This window comes from Aureobasidium subglaciale (genome assembly GCF_000721755.1).
Source record: "Aureobasidium subglaciale EXF-2481 unplaced genomic scaffold scaffold_5, whole genome shotgun sequence".
Classification (NCBI taxonomy): domain Eukaryota; kingdom Fungi; phylum Ascomycota; class Dothideomycetes; order Dothideales; family Saccotheciaceae; genus Aureobasidium; species Aureobasidium subglaciale.
In genome coordinates, this window is record NW_013566990.1 from 1,033,445 (window position 1) to 1,056,394 (window position 22,950).

Consider the following 22,950-nt stretch of genomic DNA (forward strand, 5'->3'; position numbering starts at 1 on the left):
CCCTACTTGTTCTTCTTATCCTAACTCCTACGCTTACTTTTGCCCTTTGGGGGAGGAAAAATCGAAAGATTGCTGGAGGGGAGAAAAAAAAAAATGGAATTTGGGATCAAGACGACCCTGATGATGAGAAAAGAATATGTGTACATGCGTAAATGTCGTAAGTCAACGTGATCACGAAATAGCAAGAGAACTCCCAACTTCAACTTGGAGGAGAACAAGAGAAGAGGCTGTAGAAGGCACAGGAAAGACAGAACAGGGAACGAAAAGGTATATCAAAGAGGGAGGGTCATGGATGCAAGGGAGGGAAAGGGAGACGAAGAAGCACAAGGGCATAAAAGACAAGTAACACCAAAGGGAACGTACGATAAATTATCCAAGTAAACCGCTACAAACAGTGCACACAATGACCACTTGTGACAAGAGAGTAATTCGAAGAAGAATTGCGTAGTTTTTGAGCGTGAAGCCTGCTCTCCTGTCATGTAAGAGAAGAGTCGAATATGTACCATGACCCGAATGAATAAAAAGCCCAACCAGAAAAAAGCGCCTTCGCCAATGCCAATGAGAAAACTGATGCTAGGAGAGAGAAATATGAAAAAGAGAAAACAAGCAGAACAATGAGTGTGCAATGCCGAAAATATGAATACAAGTAGACATGCCTTTTCCCCGTTCGACAGATCGGGAGACCTCTCAGGGGCGAATATGAAGTGCTCAGGAACTACCAAACCAGGGTGTTCTTCCAGTACTTCTACGGCCAGTGCTTCTGTGAACAGGCACATATCGGCCGAACCACTGACGCTGAGTCACACGGTCCGGAGACTCATAACGCGTCTAGCGTCCAATGTGAGCAAACAGCTCTCCCATGTCCGAGTCACCAAAGGACGTCTCAATTCTAGTGAGTTCCGGCAGAGTGGGAGGAGGTGAGAAGGCTTCTCTTGCAGAAGGAGAGTATGGGGTTCGGCGTTGAGATGACGATCGACTGACTCTGCTTTGCGAGCTGAACGTTCTATGTGATTGAGGTCTCTGAGCTTGCGGAGGCTGGGAGTATTGCGAGGATTGTGTTTGCGTCTTTGACATGGGCGACAATGGTGGTAGCATAGGAGGTAGTTGTGTGGTGTGGGTGGTGTAGACGCTGGCTGGTCGCTCGCTTGAAGAATTGCTCTTTGATTGCAGAGTGTGTTCGGTAGTGGGGCGAACGAGTTCAGGCTCGTCCATCATCATGGCATCAGGACCTTGAGGCATGTCGTAGTCGTCTACAACAGCAGAGCTGTTCGCGTTGTAGGAGTTGAAAGAGAAGAGGCCGCTCTTTCTGCGGGAAAACCACGAGCTGCTCTTTCTCTTTCTCAACGGCGGCTGGAGGTTGTCCTGGCCGGGCTTAACGACGACAAAGTCCTCTTCTGCAGCACGCTTGACACCTCTCGAACTGTTTGTGCTGTTGGAGGACGGGCGATCGGAAGAGGCGGTTTGAGGAGGGTGTTGTGAAGAAGGCGTCGAGACGAGAGATGTGCGGGAGTTTGTGAAACTGCTCTTGAGGTTGGTCAAGGAGAAGAGCTTCTGCATGCTGATGGATCTGCGGCGGCCATTGTTGGTCGGGCCCTTTGGAACAGGCAACTGCGAGCCGAAGCTATCGTGGCGGTGGTTGTCTTGCGAGGACATTGTGGAGAAGTTGCTGAGGTCGAGCTTGGACGAGGTTGATTGGTTGTTCAGCTGGTATGCCAATGGTAGTTGATGCAATTGAGAGGAGCTGCCGGCAAAAGAATTCGTGTCTTGGTGGAAGAGGGAGTCGGTCGAGGGTGAAGCAGACTTTGACAGGTCGGGCGTGGAGAAATTACTCGGATGCTTCCTCGGGAAGGAGTTGCTAGGCGACCCAAACGGCAGCGACGATGAAGACACTTCCCGACTGTGTGCTTCCGCGACCCTCTGCTGCTGTTGGCTGTTGCTATGATGCTGCTCGTTGCTGCAACTGCCTCCAACCGGCTCGACTGGCGTGGGCGGGTGTGATGAGAGTGGGCTCGGTCGCGCGTTTGGCACTGGAGGCTGTCCCTGCAGACCGTACGACGACGCAATAATCCCCAAGGATGGCCCTCTTTGCCTGTGCTGAGAAAGCTGCGACATGATGCTTCCCCTGGGCTCTCCTTGCAAACTCTGCGATTCAAAGGTACCGCTGTACACTATCTGTCCTGTCCGTCTCGCTACTGCGTTGATGGGAGCGCGGGGTCACACCATATATTAATGAGTGCCGACGCATTGTTAAAAGTGGCCCCTTTCGTGTTTTGGCTTTGCCTCGCCAGGTCTGTGTCTCTCACGCCTAAACACTCCTTTGCACCTTCTCTCTTCGTTACTCCTACACGACCATAACAACACCAACAACCCCCATGCAGCGAATCTTTCGGCGCCTAATCACCAAGGTACCTTACAAGTGCAAAGACCATGCCAACCCTAGTCTCGCCAATACCCCTGCGTCCCTAATTCGCCGTTTCATCCCATCCCATACCTTCTCCGCATGGCCCATGCACCGTTTTATCCGCCGCGAAACTGACATGTACCCGCGAGTCTTATCTCCTCTTGACTCTTCTGCTTATCTTTGCAAAGGCGTATGGACGAACAAAAGATTGCATATGTTCGTGTGTCAAACGACTACTGAGCTAGAAAAGAATCCCATCTACTCAACGCCTGTTCCTATACAAGGCCCCGTCTTCTTCCTTTCCTATTTCACAGTACAGTTCAGACTTGACTTCTTGCGCCACCACTTGTGCTTGTTCATGCTTCCAACATGTGACGATCAAATCAACCTAGAATATGCCGTGCCGTATGCTTGCTCGTTCGGTCTTTTTGACCAACGCTATACCCTTTATGAGATCCTATCTACTTAGTCGACATTCTTGTACCGTTCAAGACATTCACATCGCCTGCGTGCTTTGTCTCGCTTTGCTTCATCTTGGGCGTCGTCTGATCTTGTACTTGTACAGCATCCCCATGCCTTGCCGACTCCCGCTCATCCTCGTTCAATCGAGGTAGTCCTGAGATGGCATCAAATTTTGAAGATGATGCAACAGAGGGATTGCGCTCTTTCTCTTCTGGCTTCTGCTCAAAGAACTCGACGTGATCCGCATCTCGGTCCTTGTCGTCATTGCGGATCATTTCAGTCAAGCTGTTGAAGTTGAACATAGATTCGGTATTCACATCGTTGTTTGGAGTGCCAGACTGTGTGTCCGGAGTGCCAGCACCATCGTCTAGCACTGTCGCACTAGCATTGGGAGACATTTGGTGGTTCGGCGTCCGTTGGTAGCTGCCAGGTGCAGAGTCGAGCATCGATGATGCTGCTGACGAAGCGTTTGAGATGTGGCGAAGGTGAGAGCGATTTTGCAAAGTTTCCGGGAATGAAATGGGCTGTGTTGTCTGAGGCATATTGGCTCTGGACTCCTCGAGATGTCTCTGAGAACCTGCGGTCTGCTCTGCAACCTCGGTGTTCAGAGTCGACGTCGGTTCGCTAAGCGAATTGAAACCATAGACCGCGGTGGCAGGTGCTTTACCTTTACCTGCTGCGGGAGGAACTGGTGGCGGTGGCGACGAAGTCGTCGAAAGAGCTGTCTGAGGGCGCGGTATATTACTCGTAGATCGTGTCATGTCAGACCACGCTACAGTGCTGCCGTTCAAGCTGGCGCTGTAAAGACTTCCAGTCTTTCTTGCGACCTTCTCTGCCTTCTTCGCCTCCTTGGCAGATTCCTTCTCTCGTCTCTTCGCTTCCTTTCGCACTTCTTTCTCCTCCTTCTTTTTGCGGTCTTCTTCAGAAGCTAGAGATAGTCGAATAGCCTCCATCATCATAAGGTCCTCCAGGTCATGAGCGCGACTTCTTCTGCCTGTGGGGCGAGGCTCTGTGCTTGCTCCTGAACCTTCAATGTGAGCAATCAGGTCAGACAAGGTGCCAACCTGGCCGTTATCGCCAGGTCTCGGGGTACCAGCCCCACTTGCACTGGCAGAGGCATCTGCCATGAGTGTACGACGACGGCGACCAAGACCACCGAACGAGCGTGAGTCCGATGGCTGCTGGCTACCGAGCATGTACGCAGCGTTGTGGAGAGCTGTTGCAGCAGCGGATCGTCGCAAAGCATGTGCTCTAGCATCGGCTAGCTTCTTTGCCCAATCCGGTCGGACTCTATCAGTACTAATGACAGTGGGAGCGGATGCTGATAGAGAAGTCGTACGTCGTCTACCATTCGGCACGGCCAAAGAAAGCGTCGATGCATCCGGAGATGGGTTACTAGTCGGGGCTGGACTGCTTACGGGACCGGAGAATACAAGACCTCTACGGAAGGATGGAGGCTGATAGCTGACACCAAACTCAGGTGTCACACAGAAGGGACATGCAGCAGGCTCTGAGACCAGCAATCCTTCTTCATCGGTTGTAGGGTTTCCTTCATCATCGTGATGCTCCGGAGGATGCGGATCCGGGCGTTTGATCTGTACGAAGCACTCTGAGCAGATGGGCTGATCACAACAGCGTGTCTTGTTAAGGTGCGGAGGGTAGTACATGAAGCAGATGGGACATTCCGCGGCATCTTTATACAGAACAGCCTCAAGAGGAGAGCCATTGACTCGTGGGTCTCGTGGCAGTTGAATCTCTTGAGGAGCGATGGAGGTTGATGAAGCGTTGTTGTTCTTGTTGGAGGTGCCCAGGGAAGCCAGCGTCTTTGCACGATCACGGAAGAGACCTCGAGAACCCGAGGCTGAGGGTAGTGAGGCGGTGCCTGGACGGGGGAAAGTGGCGCTCTGAGGGGTTGATGTGTGATCGGATTGGTATGATTGCGAACGGGAGGAGATGGGAATGGTAAGCGAGTCGAAGTCGCTGCCGGTGGGGACTTCGAGGTCTGGGAGCGGAGGGTCGTCGGGAGCAGGGAGAGGGAGGCCTCGTGCCACAGCTACCAGCTGGTTCTCGGTCCACGAGTCGGAATGGTCGTTGAGTCCTTTCCAGAATGGCGCCAGACGGCGTTCAATCTAACAAATGTCAGTGGCGTGTATGGTATATAGATAAGAAGCAACATACCATCAGCTGGCGCACGACAGTCTTGTTGAAGTCCTCGGGACCAACGTATGTTCCCAGCGTGACCAAGTAACCGCCGTCAACGTTTTCCTCCTTCATACTGCGCTCACGTTCATTGTCTCTTGCTAGACGCTCCTTTTCACGCTTTCGAGCTTCTCTCTCCTGCTTGGTCTCGCGTCGTGGTTCCTCGGTACGGGATTGGTCTCCTCGACTGCTGGAGCCAAGATGGAGGAAGGAGAGGTTCTGCCTGCTTGTACGCCCACTACGCACACTGTACATGGTGTTGTCGTTCGCTCCATTGCTAGAGCTTCCATTGTTGGCAGTGGCGGCACGCGATCGTGAGGCGGTCGTTCTCGACTCCCTTGTGGAGCTGTTGGTATTCCCCATGGCGGAGCGATTGATTGTCTCTCAGGCACGTTGCGGGGAAGCACTCGAGAGACGGCGCATTCCACGCTCAGAATCCGTACCTTTCTAGTCCAGTCTGCTCATGCGACGAACAGGGGATGGTGGCCGAGAGTGTCGAGAGAGGCACGTGGGTGAGGGACAGATGGAGATGGCAATAGTAGGATAGGCGAGACAGGAACGAGGTAGATAGTGTAGACTAACGGCCGACAGGTCCGCCCTCGGTTTGTGCTAAATAGCCGTTCGTTCACACAGCTGCCGGTTGCAAGATTCGTGCTGTTCAGGCCTGCCGCGGATAGCAAAGACAATTCAGGCTGTTGATATCAAAAAAACAAGGACGAAGAGCATGACATGAGAAAGCTTCTTCGGCATTTCTTGTTGCATCAAGATGTGCTGCCCAAGTGTCTCAAATGCCCATGACGACGCCCAATCATCAAATCGACGACGCCGGCCTTCCCGCGCCCGCTTTGATCGCTCTCCACCAAGACTTTCCCCAAATCCCTCATCCATCGGCCTCAACACTGCCAATTTTCACTTTTCAACACTTAGCTCTCCAATTTCTTCCAATTCAGCTCTCACGTAATATTTATATCCGTCGGTACATTCTCCAGGTACATATAGAAGTACTCGATGACCTCGACACGGCGACACGGTCGCTCCATATTTTTCGGCCGATCTCCGTATCTCGACCTTCGCTCTAGTCAGTGCTATCACGGCCAGTATACAATCTCAAACCCCTTGGATGTACAACCCTGAGATAGCATTGTATCTGGAAGGCCTGACTTGTGCAATCAAACATACTCGTCCCCCTTCATCCATCCAAGCTGCCTGTATCTAGTCAGCCTTACTCAGTCTCGTCTCAGGACAAAATCTCCACTTACTCCCACATGTGCAGCTTATCCCGGTCCTTGGTGAAGCTCTTGACCTTGCCATTCTCAACCTCAAATATAGCAGCCGCACTCCATTTGGCTTTATTGCCAGTCTTTTCAATTCCATTATGAGCCTCTCCACAATGACTTCCTTCGGCCGTACACCTCAAAAGCACGTGTCCATCCTTTGCAAACGCTTGATCGTAGCATACAATGTGCAGGTCTGCGATACTGGCCATGACATGTGAATGACTTTCTGCATACTCTTGAGGCGACTTTACGCCTGGAAAAGTGGTCGGTGCCCAGAATCAGGCATCTTCTGCGCAGAGATGTTCGACGGACTTGCTGCCCTTGTTTTCGGATGGTGAGTACGCGATCCGCATGTACTCTTTGACGATCGAAATGTTCTTTTCTTCTTTAGAGGTCTGCTTCGTTGTCATTCAAGCAGGCGGCGTTTCTTTCTCTGATCCACTGGATGACATGTTGGCAGCTGTCAAGATACTGGTATCACGGTATTGGTGACTGTCAGCTGGGAGCTTTGTACACAGAGCACTGCTTGAACGACGACGAGATGATGATGCCGTTCTGCATGATGGTGATGCAGGTCATGACATCAAGGTACCGTTCTCCGCACCCGCCTCCAACTGCCTGATCTGCAGTATCAACACTATGTTTGGACTTTTTGTTGGCACCCGAGTGATTCCTGATTATGTGAGAGGAGGATAATAGTAGAATTTTCAAGGACGTGTCCAAGTTATATGCAATCAATTCTGTAACGAGACAGAGGGATATCAAGAAGATTCATAACCAGACCATTTGTAAAAACGCCATAGCAAAGAGGCAAGACTCAGCTGTCCCTCAAGCCTATCTGAGGGCAATGTTGATCTCATCAGGGATATCTTGCTCTGCCCGTGGGCTCTGAGCGGGTGTCATCCAGGGAGCATCCTCGGTTTGAGGTAGCGTCAGATTCTTAGCAGCCTTCTTGTTGATGTAATCCTGGCCAGGGCTGTCCCAAGCGAAGTCGAGGTATTCGTCCAGATGCTCTTGGATACCATCGGCCATAATTTGAACACCATGCTTGCGGTTGAGACTCCACTCGTGGTCTCTCTTCCAGCGACCAGCGAGCTTGCAAGTCTCCTCTCCTCCCTCGAGACCGTCGAGGATACTGCGCCAGACTGACATTGTCTTTTCGAGCTCGCCAGCATTACTGACACCCATGACGCTGACACCGAGCTTTTGACCTCCGACTTGCTGGTTCGACTCGCGGGTCCATGGAACACCAGATGCAGGGTCGCCTCTTGAGCCAACTTCAGCACCCTGTGTCAACCAAGACTCCAAAGCGAATCGAATGGCAATAACTTCGAGGCGTTCTCCGTGGCGGTCGCAGAACTCGCTAGCACGACGGACGGCTGCTCTGACGCCAGGTCCAGCAGGATGCCAATCGCCTTGGCCGGCTACAGGAGGGCCTGCACGGCGCAAAAGACCCATTCCGAGGGGAGACGCGTTGGGGACGACATCGACACCAGCAGCGCGCAGGCGTGCGATACCAGTTGTCGCAAGTGTGGTGTTTTGCAATGTGAAGTTGGCGTAGGACATGACCGCATCGAGAGGCTCGCCAGTCTCGCGAAGAACGCGCTCAGCAAGAGAGCAAAGCAGAGGAACGGGGTATCCGGAGATACCAATGTAGCGCAGTGTACCATCCTCGTCGCGGATGCGACGCAACTCTTTAATAGCTCCCATGACTTCATCCTCGCTCACAAATTCGACATCGTGGCAGTAGACAATATCGAGATAGTCGGTGCGAAGTCTTTGCAGACTGCGAGCGACGCTTTGGCGGACCCACTCGGGTGAGTAATCAAACTCGTCGCCAGCGATGCGGCCGCACTTTGTGATGTAGAAGAGGTCGGAACGAGGCACGTGTGCGCGTACGAATTCTGTGTCGAGAGCTGCGCCCAGGAGTTCTTCACTGGGGCCATAGTATGGGCTGGTATCGAATGCTCTGATACCGAACTCGAGCGCCTCTTGAACCAAGCCGAATGTGTCCAGCTTGTTCACATCGTTGTATTGAGAGTTGAAAACAGCACATCCAAAGACGAGAGGTGGTAGGATTGACGAGAGCTGTTGGGCAGGCTTGCCCTTGATCACTTCTGAGGCCATAGATGGGAGTTAGGTAGCGTCTGTGGGTTGTGAATTAAGTGTTTGCGACGGCCGCGGAGTCTCGGTCCGGCGAGTAGGACAATGGTATCTCAAAAAGTACGAGGAGTTGAGAGGAGTATGGTGACAAAGAGAGAGATTTGAATGATGCGGTGCAAGGAAGAGAACGGATAGCAAGGGCACTTGGAAGAAAACAGTTGAGCGAGGGGAAAAGAGTCCTAGCTCCCATCTATGATATCGACACTACATTTTTTGGGCATCGGAGCCGGAGGAACTGGGTGGACGGTGAACTTACGATCTTCGAGAGCTAGTGGACAAGACACGAAAGCGCGATCGCGCCGCGAGATAGCCTTTGTCCAATCGTTCGGCCATGTTTGTGCTCGATTCGTTCTAGGCTCTGTCACGTCAGATCTTGATTCTCGGACAAGCCACAAACCAAAGCGGAAACGGCAGCGCGAACCCTCCATGTTGTGCTTTCTAAGCGATCGGCAAGTCAGGGACCGACATTCTTGTCAAAATAGATTAGATAAAGTGAGTCTTGATCTCCATGCCAAGTAGATAGGTGGAGAGAAGCCGAGTTTCGATTGATTTTGTCGAGCGACTTGTAAGTAAGTAGGATTGATGATCTAGCTAGGTACTGAGACGCTTGTGCGAGGAAGAATGCAAAAGTTCAGGTGCGTCGTGAAGCTGGCGCCTGGACACATTGTAGTTTGGCCTGCCCTAACATTCGCACACGCCAGTTTCTCTTTGCTGTCCTTCTACTTCGTCACCCACGTCTGTAGAAGGCAGAAACCAGTGAGATGACTCGAAAATCTACTAAATTAAAGCCTGATGCCATGTTTGAACACATAGATCGGGGGTTCGCTGAATCAAGCAAGTCTGAAAGCGAGGAACTGTTTGGAAGCTGGGAGACCCTGTCAGTGAGCCTACGATGTGCCTGGCGGAAGAAGCCGCGGCTTTCCCGCATGGCTTCCAGCGACATTCATTCATAGCAGAGGCGACAACGACGTCTGAACTCCTCCCTTCGTGCGCAACATCATTTGCGCATCAACATATAAGTCACACACGTACACCTAGCAACCTCCACACCGCCCAGCGGCCGACCTTCATCATGGCGGAGCAAGCTAAGTATTACGAGATGTATCGCAACGCGAGGTAGGCGCAATCAACTCATCACCATCCAACATTGTGCTGAGAAGGATGTGTATAGCATCGGCAGTACACTTGCAGATACTCTGGACGATCTCATCAGCAGTCGTCGTATCGAGCCTCAACTTGCGATCAAGATCATGACGAATTTTGATCAGGTCATCGCCCAGGTGCTTGGCGAGAAGGTCAAGGCAAGAATGAGCTTTAAGGTAAAGAACCCTTTCACCAGCAAATTCACATCTGCATGGTTTTCAACATGTCCTTCAGCTACGTTTTGTACCCAACAGTGTCAACGGGCTGCTCTCCAAGGACTGAGCAGTGACGTATTCTCAAACACGATTTGATACTGACACATTGCAGGGGCATCTTGACACCTACCGCTTCTGCGACGACGTCTGGACTTTCATTCTCAAAGACATCAAATTCAAACTGGATAACTCCCAGACGATTGAGGTCGAGAAGGTTAGAATTGTCAGCTTGTTGAACGCCAACTCACCCCACAACAATGGTAAGAAGTAGAGCTATTCCCGGGGTTGCTTTCGTACGGAAACGGCTCTTGCAAAAGAGAGTCTACAGAGGAAAGAGAGGAAGAAGAAGAAAGTCGAGAGGGCGAACGAGAGGAAACAGTGTCATCGGTCCTGGGGATTTGGCACATAGGCGCATCAAAGTGGCGTTGAGGGGTATTAATGGGACATGAATTCAAGGGATGAGATATCACAGTGGAAAGGAGTCAGTCGAGGCACTATGCAAGCTTATTGAGAACACATGCTGTCATGAAAGCTATTACTTCACCTCCCAGTGAACCCTGTCCCACTCAAGTACGTTTGGCCCATCCTTAAGGCAAACTGGAGACATCTCTAACAAGAGAATCCTGGTGGTTATACGGTTTGCCAAGAGTCCTCACCGCCCTCGATGCACGGAGTGCGGAGACTTTCAGCGGCCGACCGCTCTCTTACCACGCCAGAAAAAGTTCCAATACTTTGCCATACTCTCTCGCGCCGCCGCAACTACCTTGCTGTCGACCCTCAAGATCAGACTACTATACCTGGAACCGGATATCAACATCGAGAACAAAGTTTCCAAATCAAATCGCCAGCTTCTTCGATCAACTTCATCATCATGCCTGCCCCAACCGCTCTTCAGCGCGTTGCGCCCGAGGAAATCGCTCAAAACCTTCACGAGACCCCTTCCGCCGCCAACGACGAGGACGAGTTCATGATCAGCACTACCGATGCCCCTGCCGTCCAGGTCGCCGATCAGCCTTCCGAAGACACAGCCATGACCGTCGACTCACAACCTCTCTTTGCCGCTGAGAAGGCCACCAACCAGGTTTACCGCGCGGAATCCCGTAAGGTCGCTGTTCCTCCTCACCGCTGGACTCCCCTGAAGAACGCCTGGCCCAAAGTACGTCGCGAATGAGCACCCCAAAAAGACAACACATCGCTGATGTCAGGCAGATCTACCCTCCTCTCGTCGAGCACTTGAAGCTACAATGCAGAGTCAACATGTACGTGAATTCTTGATGCGCCTCCCACAAGCAAAAGCATGGCTAGAGAGGAGAGAATAGGGAGACTTTTGCTGACTAGCCCGTGCAGTAAATCAAAAGCAGTGGAACTGAGAACCTCTCCTTCATCAGAAGCTGGCTCGCTTCAGCGTGGAGCAGATTTCATCACTGCCTTCACAATGGTATGACAGAGCTTTCTTCCCGTACAATCTACTTCAAACCACTAACGAACCACAAGGGATTCGATCTCGACGATGCAATTGCTTTGCTCAGACTGGACGATCTGTACATCGAGACCTTCGAAATAAAAGATGGTAACGACCCTCCGACGCCATCAGACACCGAGATATAGAATGCTAACAAGGCATAGTGAAAACACTTGTCGGTGAACATAAGGGACGTGCAATCGGTCGTATCGCAGGAAAAGACGGAAAGACAAAGCACGCCATCGAGAACGCAAGCAAGACTCGTGTCGTGCTCGCAGATTCAAAGATCCACATCCTGGGTGGTTTCAAGAACATCCACATGGCACGTACTGCCATTGTGTCCCTCATCCTGGGTAGCCCGCCTGCCAAGGTCTACGGTAACCTCAGAACCGTTGCCTCAAGAATGAAGGAGCGCTTCTGAGTGCAGCGTAGCGTCGCTTTATACGAACTTTGCGGAAGATGAATGCAAGTGGAAAGATTCGACGGCTTAGGGCATGATGATCTATTTCCCGTACAGCAGTTGAGGGGAGCAATGGCGTTGGTGGATTGGTGTACCCTTTGATCAAAATGGGTAAAAAGGCATATGGGCATGGCGTTTTCCAAATTTCAGAATAAGAGCTTGCTAATCACGAGCATGCGAAGAATCAACATAACGTTCAAACACAACCCTCCTTCAACTACTCACAAGCCTGACTAGGACTCAGATTACGCATGCGCTTCAAGTTGCCGCGGGTCCGACGTTCATCATGACAGACATGACAACAGCGGGAGAACACTCGATGCTTCATTCACCTATTGAGTCACATCTCCACGTGGCCGAACGATGAGTCGATTCGCGGTATTTGCTGAGATTGTCATGAGAGAATTGGTGACAAAATTCTACGAACACATCTACCACTCTCTGGTGCATTTTTCTCCAAAATGCGACATTCATACCACGGCAAGACTTCGACTATGGCTACTCCGACGCTAGGCTCTCTTGCCAGACTCCCAGTAGAGCTTCGTCTTCATATCTACGAGCTCGTCTTGGCTGATTCCATCAATTACGACATCAAGAATTACCCCGGCTGCAAAATCATCAAGCAGCGGGCATGCGCATTGCTCAGTACATCACACCAAACTCGTCTCGAAACGCTGTTTGCAGCGCTTCCTGGCGCAAAGCTGTGTGCTCAGATTAGCATCAAGCAATCGGACAAGTCTGCCAGATGGGATCCAGTATTGATACCTGGTCATACAGGCGACTCTACACCCTTCAATACGAAGAAATTCGGTCATACCACAATACCCTGGAGCGATCTTCTAGAGTCAGAAAGAGAATACTTCATGACGAACCTCGAAACTGCGGTTTTGAGCATGGTTCTCGATCCTTTGTTCCTCGAAATTTGCATCACAATTGGGAGCTCCGCGGAAGCAGCTGGCAATGTTCGAGTCCAATTCCGAGATGCAAGGAGATCTACTCATAGAAAGACTGGAGAGATCGCACGTCCCGTTGCCCCTGATGATCATCTACGTAGCATCATGGCAGATCTCGGACCAAAAATTGTAGATATTCTCTCTAGGCCAGGCAAGGACTACGGAAGTTTGACGGTTAATTCGATATTCAAGATTCTATACGAGATACAATTGTACGGATGGCGCAGGGTAGATCCTCTCCGCAAAGAGCGTTATTTCGGACTTCAGGGGAAGGAAGGAGGGAGATCGGATCACGACTGGTATTGTGGTCTCTTACCGTTATTGAGAAATGTTCCGACATGAAGAGTCACTGGAGTAGTGAGGGTGCACGAGAAGAGCCCAGAGTATTGCTGGCGTGGTTTATCAATCGTATATCTGCGGGATAAACTCAGCTTAGGTCAAAATCACTTTCCTCTGGCGAGGCCAACTCTCCCCTCACTTGCGAAGAGTGAATCCAAGGACGCTTTCGAACCAACTTCGTGAATACGTTTGTTGTTGTTTGCGCGCAGCTGAGACAGCTGTGGTGGCTGCTACCTCGCTCTATGTCTCCATTCAACCTTTCTAATGAGCTCTTCGAACTGCTCTCGCAACACAAAGATCATACCACATTATCCGACGTTGATCATTGCTTCGATCATTTAATTCAAGTAAGTCGTCATAGTATCTCTCACCCCAGAGCTCCTCTGATATTCTCAGGATGGCATCAGACAACAGCAGCAACTGGGCCGTCTGCGCTAAACCAGGCAAAGCGTGCGCAGGTTGCCACAACAGCCTCTACTGCAGCCATGAGTGTCAAAGGGGAGATTGGAAGACTCATCGTTTGCTTTGCAAGACCTTCAAACACTTCACCGACGACAAGCGCTCTACCCCTGATCACAAGCGCGTGATCTTCTTTCCCGAGAAGTGCACCAAACCCCAGTTCTCCCGGATCAGAACGTAATTCAACAAATCCATCCGATGCGCCGAACTCGACCGATTCTTGGGCACCAACAGCATTTCTGACATGAAGACCATCCCATTCCAGTTCCTACCCGAAGTGGATCAAGAACATCGGACCATCGAGTGGTTTCAAGACAATCATCACTTCAACGGATCAACGAAGAACTTGAGTACCGACAGCGTTACCAGAAGCAAGCCTAGTTGTGTCTGGAAAGGTCCTATATTCGCACATGGCGAGTGCGGATTGAAAGATGAAGCAGCTGTCACCTAACGCGATTTGGACAGCACCGACTTTCGAATGCTTGTCGGATTCTTTCAACACTTCGGCTGGACCAAGACCGTTCGTACCAACTGCACTGTCAACCGGGACTTGCATAATAGGCCTGTCATATGGGCCGTTTCAACGCCAACCGCGATGAGGGAAGCATTTTCACTGTGCGCACAGTCATCGCACGTCGCATACCGCATCGGCATGCCGCTATATGTAATGTATCCTCCAGTCCCTGAGGCTTATGATGAGGATGATGAAGACAGAGACCCGGTGTACGAGAAAGAAGACACGTTCCCCGACTATCTGTGCTTGAGCTGTGAGCCTGATGGAGAAGGCGGTTTCGGCTTTTGGGCAGGTAAACCTGTTCGTGTAGGAAGGAGTAGGGAGGGCACTAAAGTGTAAAGGCAGGACAGAAAGCCACTTTCGCCGAGGTTCGTCGAGGTCCTCTGCGTCTGGTGCCGCGATGAATCACAGCCGCTACTCCAGAGGGCCAAGGAGACTGGTGGCTCGGACGGTCTGAAAAGGGAAGTAGTTGCTCAGATCACCAAAGAAAGATTCGAGGCCTTCAAGGAGAGATATGAGCATGAAGGCAGGAAGGTGAATCACTTCTGGAACTCTGAGAGAGAGCTTTGGAAGAGATTGGCAAAGGAGCAAAAAAATGCGGTGGATCTAGATGACTGATTGAACGGCGTTCTCTGAAGTGGAAGGAAAACTCTTCCGACCAGGTGATTAAAAGGTTCGGGCTGTGATAGACGAGAGCGTGGATTTGTGTACTGCTGTAGTCGCAAAGAGAAGAGGATTGATACATGAACCTGGTTATCCTTCCAAGAAATATAATTGCAGATCGAGACTTACATGCAATGAGCCCTATGCATTCTCAGAGCTGGAGTAGTGTGAGGCGAAGCTTGATAAGTCGGCGTACTTATCAGATCACTGGTCGTGCTTCACAAGCGTTTGGCAGCGTTTCACACATCAACTCACTCAGATGAAGTGATCAATGACATTTCTCACTTTATATCTTCTCAGCCGACCTCCACCATACACAAGTCGCGTCATCTCCGGTTTCTTTCCAACGACTTCAAACCTCTTCCAACAATCTGCACTTACAGCTCTAGCAAGTATTTTGCACGCTTGTCTGCTGTACCAGTCTAACACTACACAGCGAGATGCTCCTCACCAGAAACTGTTCGTGCGGTGACGGACACGTCAAAGGTGTGCGCATCAACTGCACCGTCAGCCACAAACTCTACGATCGACCTATCTTCGAGGACGTCGTTCTCTGTGATTGCTACGTCGCCCTCCTGCTCAAGGATGGCGAATCTTCTCAGATCGCTCGCCGTATCGGTACGCCTCTCCTCGCAAACCTGGAGTCTCAGCACAACAGAATCCCAAACCACCCTATGAACTGGTCGTACGCCTATTACCTTCACATACCCTGTGAGCTCGAGACCGAAGAGGATATCAAGAAGTGGGGCTCGCCATCAATCCATTACTGGGATCGGTATGCTGGTGATGCCGTCGTCATCAGAGGAGACAAGGAGCCGCTGTCTGCCAAGTACCTCGAAGCACTCTCTGCTTGGTGTATCCAAGAGATGCAGCCAAAGTTCGGCGTGGCCATGGAAGAGTTTGACCTCACTCCTAGAGACGACAGAAGAGATGTGGTCGCTCTGCTCACCAAGGAGAACTTCGAGAAGTATATGAAATCATTTGTGAGGGAGGGCAAGACGGCAGACTACGACTGGCGCAGAAAGCTCGAGAATGAGCAGTACCTGCGATGGTGCAAGGAAGAAGAAGACAAGGAGAAGCAGAACAAGGAACAAAAGGAAGAGATTGCTAAGCATTGAGTGGTATGCTAAACCTTAGATCGGTTGGTCCGCCTGGAACGGAGGACCTGGGAGAAGAAAGTCAGAAGGCGGGACTGAACTATCCGAGAACGGCAGATTTTATCTGATGATCAAATCTCCGCAACACCCGGCATCGGACAGCTCTTGTCTTTCCTTCAGAAGTTTGTCACTCCTTGATCCTCTTGCGTCTTGCATCAAGCTAAAAAGCCATGCAGAGCGCTGAAGAGAGTGTTAGCAGATACCAAGAAAACTGCATTGATACAAATAGATGATGCAAAAATTCGATAGGTTGCGATGCGACATACCGCAGTGCCTCGGTAGGCTGCCTGAGAAGTGACTTCCTGGACGTTGCATTGTGACAAACTTCAGCGAGCAAAGGAGGGGTAGATATGTAGAGGAGGGTGACTACCTTTGATCGCCCAGAAATCGAGACAACTCGGTCGCGATTGCCTCTTGACAGTTCAATTTTCCTCCTTCCATAACATCATCAGTGCCAAATGACAACAACGGCGAAACCGACTACTCACTATCTCCGAAAGGATTCAGGCATCGAACTCGATGACAGATACGAAAAGACGTCCTTCCTCTCCCTTCCAGCCGAGATAAGAACTCAAATCTGGAAACTCGTCTTTGATCCAGAACAAAGCTATCAGGATGCCTTTTCATGTTCGAAATGTGTCGATTCACCTTCAGCTCTTCAAGAAGATTACTGGGCATCGATATACTTGCAACCACTACTCACATGTCGCCAATTCTATCAAGACGCACATCTCCTCGCTTTCTCGCGAACAACATTTGTGATTCGAAACCCATACACTGTTCTTGATATTTCAGGTCGTATGAACTCGACTCTACGTCCCGCTCAGATTTCCTCTCTTCGAAGTGTTGCGATTATCTCCGAAGCACGTCACTTTCGTCAAATGCATCATTGGAAGAACCATGCGTTTGGCATACCTGCACTTCGACTTGACGATATGACAATTATTCTGCATCGGTCTTCGTATTGGCACTACCTTTTCGACTTCAATGTCATGATGACGCAGATGCTGAGAGACTTTAGCGGTGTCAAGAAGATCTGCTTTGTGAGGAATCATGCGAGAGTGAAGCCTCACTTTCACACTTGGTTCAATCGATTTGTGGGGGCGATGATGAGACTTGACAGAGTGGAGAGGTTTGGAAGGAGAGATTGTAAGGCCGAGAAGACGTGGTGGGAGTGGTCATTTGATGGAACCAAGCAGGCTGCGACCTTGGTAAAGGTGCCGAGTAAAGATGCTGGTTTGGACGTTGAGGCGTATGATGAGCATATGGCGCCCATGATGGAGTGGCTGAAGAGGAGTATGGAGGTGGAGGAGTACGATCCGGATCCAATGTCGAGATTAGGGTTTGTTTGAAGCTTGCACGTATTCTAGCTAGCATTTGATTAATTGTTATCGTAATTTCATGTCAATGGCGTAAGTCATTGAACATGGTTGTTACTGGATGGTTGTATACTGTAACAAGATGTTCAATCCATACCTTGTTCGAGCTTGGTGGTTTGATAGGCATCATCTATTGGCCTTTGGTATTCTGCATTCCCATGTCTCGGTTCCTGGGATTTGGTGACCCCTGCTGACGCTTGGGACATCCTCTCAATGTAAAAGAACTATACCTGATCTTCAAACCTAATGCTTCATCATTGTGAATCACCGAATCTTCGAGGCTTCACTTCGACAAAATTCACTACAAAACAACCACCAGTCATGGTACAGCTGAGCTGACAATGTCATTGTGACTGCTGACACGGTGTCAGTAGACCAAGCAGTCGCTTGGTCCTGGTCGTGGTCGAATTTGCTGGAATCTTGCAAAATGTCGAGTACACGACTAACCACCTAGCAATATACACTTGCTCGATTAGTCTAGATGCTAAAGCGTCACAGTGTGGACTCGAGGTGCAGCTTAGGGAGTGGGCTAGAGGTCTGGCACGATAACAGGTGTGTTGGGGGGACCCTAGTGTGCAAAACTGCAAAATGATCGGCAAGGGGGTCGAACCCTTGACCTTCTCCGTACACAAGGGCACGCTGTGCACTGTAATGTAAAGGAGACGCGACTAATCGAGCTGTTAGTATTTGAGCTTGAGGGATGTTAAGAGTGGAAAGTTACGTACTAACCACTACGCCAGCCAACCAGTTGTTGGGATTACCGAGATTGGTCGAGACTAATTGCTGGGGCCTAGTCCGGATGCGGCATACAGCACCGCTCGCAACGGATCTGGAGAAGCCTTGTGTGACTGTCATAAGAATCCTCCATGACCGCAACAGGACGGGGTGTCCACCAAGTAGGCTTTTCGTGCATTGCCAGGCAGACTTGAGACTCCGTCGAAGCCACGCAAAGCCAAAGGACGTGAGAACACAATCAAAGCAGTAGGAACAAGAAGAAGAACAAGAAGAAAGATTTTTTTCTGGTTCCGAAAATATGATTTGTGGAAAAGTTATGCAATGTATAATATGATTGAATGGCGTACGTTTGCGAGAACAATTTGTGATGTGAGGAGACATAAGCAACGGGCGGAACGTTCGTTTGAGAAAGCGACTTACTCTGTACTGCAAAGCGATACTTACATGTCTAGGTAGTCCTGGTATGGCGCAACTTGGTTTTCTGATTATCTCAGCCTACGACTGCCGAAACATATCGAGGTCTTCGGTTTGCATGATACAATTGCAGCTGCTCCGGTAGCATACGAATGCCGCGACTAGAAGTGTCTCACTGTCTGCAAGGACCAAGATCATATGGGCAATGCTGGGGGCCGAAGTCGCAAAAGACAGGACGTGAGGTTGCTGAGAGCGTCAGATTTAGCCGCGACCCCCCGAAGCTCTCTTCTCCCAAAACTCCGCAAGCAACTCAAGCACCGAAACAACCACAGTACTTATCTAGCATTGATGATGTATTTGCACGGCGGCTCACTCATCTTACTCAATTTTCCAGTTTGGCAAATGCTTGGATTCTTCTAATCGGCGTGGGCTAACGATGCCCTTCCGCATGTCTTTGAAAGGGTAGGCTTCCGCCATCTAATCGCGAGCCGTAGGCGATTTTGCAAGCTCTCACATGTTGTATTTGAGCCAATGCTATTTGGCCCATTCATGACGGCTCGCAGTTGCACTCTCAAATGCCCACCGTCTTCGTTCAACATAAAGGCTTTTCGTTTTTGAGACTTCGAGTGGACTCCCTGTCACTACCAGCGTTCGTCAATACTTACAGAATGCATCTACATCGTAGCCAGAGAGAATCAAGGATACGATTATCTTTTCGGCGTTACTATGGTCCAATCTTCGAGGCTCGAGAATATCATTGCGAGGAGGGGTATCAAGAAACAGTTAAACCTCCTGGTTTGTTCATTGCTTTGGAGTGAATTGATTTCTCGAGGTTTCACTAACTGCTTTCCTCAATGCAGTAACATTGTTGGGCGCATGATTCTTCACAGTCTGGCGGCACTTTTTCTTGCAACAGTCTGGGATCGTAAAGTAAGCTGTCAAAGTTGTTAAATGTGCCACTTACTCTGTGTGTCGACACTTGATGTCGTGTCGAGGGAAAGAAGAGCGGGTCTTTCAATACTCATACCCCGCTCGAGGGCAATCAGGTCGGCGAGCCCCCCGGTCACCAACGCTTGTAGATAAACGAGCCAGATTCCGGATCATGCCTTTATGAAAATACTAGTGGTGAAGCTGCTTCGCGAGCAGAAGTCGCGTTCGTAGGTGGGAGTGCTCATACTAAATTGCCCCGCACTCGCAGCCATGCCCGCTCGAAGCTTCCTGTTCTGCCGAATCTGGAGTACTTTCCCGATAGAGTTTCGTAAGAGGGGCATCATCACCATGACCATGTTGACCATATCAGTAGTATATTCCCCGAACCATGCCTTGCTCTTTCTTTCTTTCCTGGTGTAAAGACCCAAATCGGGGTCACAACACGCGATGTTAGGCAGGAAGCTAGGTTGCCAGGTGAGAGCTTGAAACTCGAAAGACGCAATGCATCATCGCTGACTGAAGTAAGACTTGTCGAGATAAACATCTCAAGTGGTACATATAAGGAATGCTGCCCGAGAATATTGCTCTCTTTGCTGATCAGGCGGCTGCGTGTGGTTAGCGACAAGGCAGAGCCAACATGTTCAAGGTGTACTCAAGCGGGCATCGAGTGCATAAGGAGTGTCAACCTTCGTTTCAAGCATGATGGGCTTTCAAGGTAAGACACGGGACTTTGATAGTTCACGGCGACGTTTTCGTTCAACACGATAGTCGAGACCCATATTCAATGAAGTCCAAATGGTGCCCTTCTCCCTACATCGGGTCCGCTGATGCAGTCGCTGCGCACCTTTTGGAAGCTTTTCTACGCTGTGTTGCTTATGCTTTTTGGCACCATGTCTCTTATTCTGGTCTATGGCTGACATGAGATCATTGTAGAAAGTTCTCATCCCCTCCCTCTCCAGGAGGGACGGTCAAACCAAATCGCGACGATGGAGAGCACAACTGGGTCCGAGTCCCACGAAAGCTCAGCTTCATCAATCAGACACGAGAAGTGATGGCAACATACAGCCAGGGGAACGAGAACGAGGCACAACAGCTGAGTGAAGAAGCTCTCGAGGACGACACACCGGACGAAGTCTTATCTCAGCGTCAAGGGTCAGCAGTGGAAAATGACTCTGCTATAGCGCCAATTTCAGCTACAAACAATGCGTCCTCTCCGCACACAATGAATGTGGCGTCGCCGCAGACCCTTCAGATGTCAGCAACGTTCCAGTCACCAACGACGGAAGATATTGAAATGCAAGACCAATCCTTTCCAGAGCTTCATCACCACCTTCAGCATCACCATATCGATACTGAAGCTCATGCCTCACCATCAATCGCCGATGTCATGCACGCGACCGGGGGAGAGATCATGCAAGCAGTGGACAGTATCTCCCCTAGTTTGTACCACGACTTCTCGGTGCTCTCTCCGACACAGACCAGGCATCCCTATGCCTCTCCTGGCAAGACCGATTTGACACCTAGTATTTTCTACGACGATACAACATCTTTCTCTCCTTCCACCTTTCCCATTGCTTACGCGAGTCCGGGAGTGTTGTATACAGAGAAACCCATATGGCCACTGAAGAGTTCACAAGAAGCACATTTGATGCGCTTCTTCGTGGATAGGATCGCTCCGGCTATTGATCTGTGTGACAGAGACAGACATTTCGCCCTTGTCGTACCACAACGAGCGTCACAATGTCCTATCCTGCTTAACGCAGTTTTTGCAGCTTCTGCAAGGCATCTGTCGACCATATCCGATTTCGATCCGATAGTCTCGAACAAATACAATCAAGAGTGTTTGAAGCATCTGATACCAAAGCTCAGTGACGCAGAAGCCATCACTGACGAGAACCTCCTCGCGGCGACAGTCATCTTGCGTCATCTCGAGGAACTTGAAAGTAGGTCAATTCTGTTTTCGATCACGAATGTCAACTCGAGCTGCCTGCTTACAGACCTGCGCAGTCTCCATGTCGGGATCGGACGTCGAGAATCATCTACTCGGCACACATCTCCTGATGAGCGCACAGGAACACCATCGTGCTTTGGCTGGTGGACTACGTAAAGCTGTATATTGGTTCGGTTTGAGACAGGAGATTTATGTCTCGTTTGTGAAGCAGCGACCTATACACGACTCATTCAAGAGATGCACCATGGACGTACCATTGAACCCTGTCGACGACTTCGACTGGGCCAACAGCATCATCGCGCGAACCGGTGAAGTCATCCAATTCTGTTTCGACGAAAGAGAACATTCCACCACAAATTACGACCATATAGTCCAGCACTTTGACGCATGGTTCATACAGAAGCCGGACTCCTATATGCCTATCTATTCGGCAGAAGCCAATTCAACGAGTATATTTCCCGAGCTCTGGTATCTCAATGACGCAGTCATCACGGGATTGCAACACTATCATCTAGGTCGAGCACTCTTAGCTGTGTACAATCCAAGGATACCAAGGTAGTCATCTCCGCTTTGGAGGTGCCATTCGTTTTCTAACAGTATGACACAGGCTCGGCGTCGCGCACAGGAATGCCTTGAAAGAGGTTGGAGTAGGTTGAGACTGATTGGGTTTGATGAATCCAGGGCTAATTCGTCGACAGGAAGTGCTGAAAGATCAGATAAAGATCATATGCGGCATAGCATTATCCAATCACTCCATCTCAGCAAGCTATGTGTAAGTTGGGCCTTGATCGACTAGTCTACGAGCCGGACTAACTACCCCAGACATGCGTCCATGATGATAGCCATGGGCGGCGACCGTTTCACTGAACGTCGGGAGCAAGAAGGTCTCTACGAGATATTGATCAAAGCGCAAAAAGAGTACGCTTGGCCAACTCAAACAGTGTAGGTCGTCTAATCGACCAATAAAGTCAAGACGTGAGCTGACCACAAGCAGGCAAGAACATCTCAAAGAAGTCTGGGGATGGTAAAGTCAGAACTCAGTTTTCAGGATCACGGTCTTCGGTGATGTCAAATCATAACATGTGGGCTCGCTAAGGACCTTGCCTTACATGGCGACAGAATCGATTTCGAATACGGCACGAGCGTTCGTGACTCATGCTGGAGTATCGACGGCCTTCGACGAAGTTGTGTCGTAGATCATGACACCTGTGGCATGCTCAAGAGCCAGTGTATGCTCCAGGGATTTAGCAAGGAAAGTTGTTTCGACGGCGACCGACATGTTGCATTTAGTCGCCGTCCGGCCGAACCTTGGTCGAGCCGGATCCCTATCTCAATCTGATCTTGCTTGGACTAATCATCCGAGAAGCATAAATCTTATCTTGTTTAAGAAGTGTTGACCTGGAAAGGTTTTCAAAGCCAACACACGCAGCAGAGTCTTTAGCTGACTTCCAGCGGTCTTTCAACCTTAAACTAGGTACAGTGTGCCTACGCCATCTTGACTATACAGGTGTTTGCGTATCACGAAGTCGAGATCTCTAGACGTCGCCGTATCGTTCTTGCGTTGCCGTGTCGCCGCAAGCCAGATGGTCGGTATGAGCAAAGAAAGCGATGGTCGTAATCTAGACATGCCATCTGAAATCCAATCTGCCACGAGGCAAGACACATGCGTCGCCA

At 50.3% G+C, this 22,950-nt stretch overlaps 11 protein-coding genes across 11 annotated transcripts; 7 read left to right on the top strand and 4 right to left on the bottom strand.

Annotated features, from left to right (window-relative positions):
• Positions 1 to 723: 723 nt before the first annotated feature.
• On the bottom strand, positions 724 to 2,581 carry AUEXF2481DRAFT_605361 (uncharacterized protein). The gene has a single exon (XM_013490633.1). It carries the CDS (start codon positions 2,110 to 2,112, stop codon positions 829 to 831), a length of 1,284 nt encoding a protein of 427 aa, XP_013346087.1. The 5' UTR covers positions 2,113 to 2,581; the 3' UTR covers positions 724 to 828.
• Position 2,582: 1 nt separating this feature from the next.
• AUEXF2481DRAFT_605360 (uncharacterized protein) lies at positions 2,583 to 5,626 on the bottom strand. Its single transcript, XM_013490634.1, has 2 exons — positions 5,042 to 5,626; positions 2,583 to 4,992 (listed from the first exon to the last, which is right to left on the bottom strand). The coding sequence occupies exons 1-2, from the start codon at positions 5,423 to 5,425 to the stop codon at positions 2,863 to 2,865; spliced, it is 2,514 nt and encodes an 837-aa protein (XP_013346088.1). The 5' UTR covers positions 5,426 to 5,626; the 3' UTR covers positions 2,583 to 2,862.
• Positions 5,627 to 6,231: 605 nt separating this feature from the next.
• AUEXF2481DRAFT_3387 (uncharacterized protein) lies at positions 6,232 to 6,548 on the bottom strand (the record flags this gene model as incomplete). Its single annotated transcript, XM_013490290.1, has 2 exons — positions 6,232 to 6,268; positions 6,322 to 6,548. 2 exons carry the CDS (start codon positions 6,546 to 6,548, stop codon positions 6,232 to 6,234), a joined length of 264 nt encoding a protein of 87 aa, XP_013345744.1.
• Positions 6,549 to 6,865: 317 nt separating this feature from the next.
• AUEXF2481DRAFT_605207 (uncharacterized protein) lies at positions 6,866 to 8,965 on the bottom strand. The gene is made up of 2 exons (XM_013490635.1): positions 8,924 to 8,965; positions 6,866 to 8,853 (listed from the first exon to the last, which is right to left on the bottom strand). Exon 2 carries the CDS (start codon positions 8,464 to 8,466, stop codon positions 7,174 to 7,176), a length of 1,293 nt encoding a protein of 430 aa, XP_013346089.1. The 5' UTR covers positions 8,467 to 8,853; positions 8,924 to 8,965; the 3' UTR covers positions 6,866 to 7,173.
• A 285-nt stretch (positions 8,966 to 9,250) lies between these two features.
• Positions 9,251 to 10,400, top strand: AUEXF2481DRAFT_38102 (uncharacterized protein). The gene is made up of 3 exons (XM_013490472.1): positions 9,251 to 9,618; positions 9,674 to 9,821; positions 9,973 to 10,400. The coding sequence occupies exons 1-3, from the start codon at positions 9,395 to 9,397 to the stop codon at positions 10,129 to 10,131; spliced, it is 531 nt and encodes a 176-aa protein (XP_013345926.1). The 5' UTR covers positions 9,251 to 9,394; the 3' UTR covers positions 10,132 to 10,400.
• Positions 10,401 to 10,731: 331 nt separating this feature from the next.
• AUEXF2481DRAFT_3390 (uncharacterized protein) lies at positions 10,732 to 11,743 on the top strand (the record flags this gene model as incomplete). The annotated part of the gene is made up of 5 exons (XM_013490291.1): positions 10,732 to 11,016; positions 11,070 to 11,119; positions 11,208 to 11,298; positions 11,355 to 11,430; positions 11,487 to 11,743. 5 exons carry the CDS (start codon positions 10,732 to 10,734, stop codon positions 11,741 to 11,743), a joined length of 759 nt encoding a protein of 252 aa, XP_013345745.1.
• A 151-nt stretch (positions 11,744 to 11,894) lies between these two features.
• On the top strand, positions 11,895 to 13,197 carry AUEXF2481DRAFT_605407 (uncharacterized protein). Its single transcript, XM_013490636.1, has 2 exons — positions 11,895 to 11,956; positions 12,008 to 13,197. Exon 2 carries the CDS (start codon positions 12,244 to 12,246, stop codon positions 13,075 to 13,077), a length of 834 nt encoding a protein of 277 aa, XP_013346090.1. The 5' UTR covers positions 11,895 to 11,956; positions 12,008 to 12,243; the 3' UTR covers positions 13,078 to 13,197.
• Positions 13,198 to 14,200: 1,003 nt separating this feature from the next.
• AUEXF2481DRAFT_27830 (uncharacterized protein) lies at positions 14,201 to 14,665 on the top strand (the record flags this gene model as incomplete). The annotated part of the gene is made up of 2 exons (XM_013490377.1): positions 14,201 to 14,347; positions 14,393 to 14,665. 2 exons carry the CDS (start codon positions 14,201 to 14,203, stop codon positions 14,663 to 14,665), a joined length of 420 nt encoding a protein of 139 aa, XP_013345831.1.
• Positions 14,666 to 14,943: 278 nt separating this feature from the next.
• AUEXF2481DRAFT_38105 (uncharacterized protein) lies at positions 14,944 to 15,939 on the top strand. The gene has a single exon (XM_013490473.1). The coding sequence runs from the start codon at positions 15,151 to 15,153 to the stop codon at positions 15,826 to 15,828; it is 678 nt and encodes a 225-aa protein (XP_013345927.1). The 5' UTR covers positions 14,944 to 15,150; the 3' UTR covers positions 15,829 to 15,939.
• Positions 15,940 to 16,233: 294 nt separating this feature from the next.
• Positions 16,234 to 17,372, top strand: AUEXF2481DRAFT_38106 (uncharacterized protein). The gene has a single exon (XM_013490474.1). The coding sequence runs from the start codon at positions 16,326 to 16,328 to the stop codon at positions 17,217 to 17,219; it is 894 nt and encodes a 297-aa protein (XP_013345928.1). The 5' UTR covers positions 16,234 to 16,325; the 3' UTR covers positions 17,220 to 17,372.
• Positions 17,373 to 19,524: 2,152 nt separating this feature from the next.
• AUEXF2481DRAFT_605629 (uncharacterized protein) lies at positions 19,525 to 22,701 on the top strand. The gene is made up of 10 exons (XM_013490637.1): positions 19,525 to 19,799; positions 19,852 to 19,877; positions 19,945 to 20,040; positions 20,259 to 21,268; positions 21,333 to 21,831; positions 21,884 to 21,923; positions 21,975 to 22,048; positions 22,099 to 22,218; positions 22,271 to 22,338; positions 22,396 to 22,701. Exons 1-9 carry the CDS (start codon positions 19,773 to 19,775, stop codon positions 22,302 to 22,304), a joined length of 1,926 nt encoding a protein of 641 aa, XP_013346091.1. The 5' UTR covers positions 19,525 to 19,772; the 3' UTR covers positions 22,305 to 22,338; positions 22,396 to 22,701.
• Positions 22,702 to 22,950: the final 249 nt, after the last annotated feature.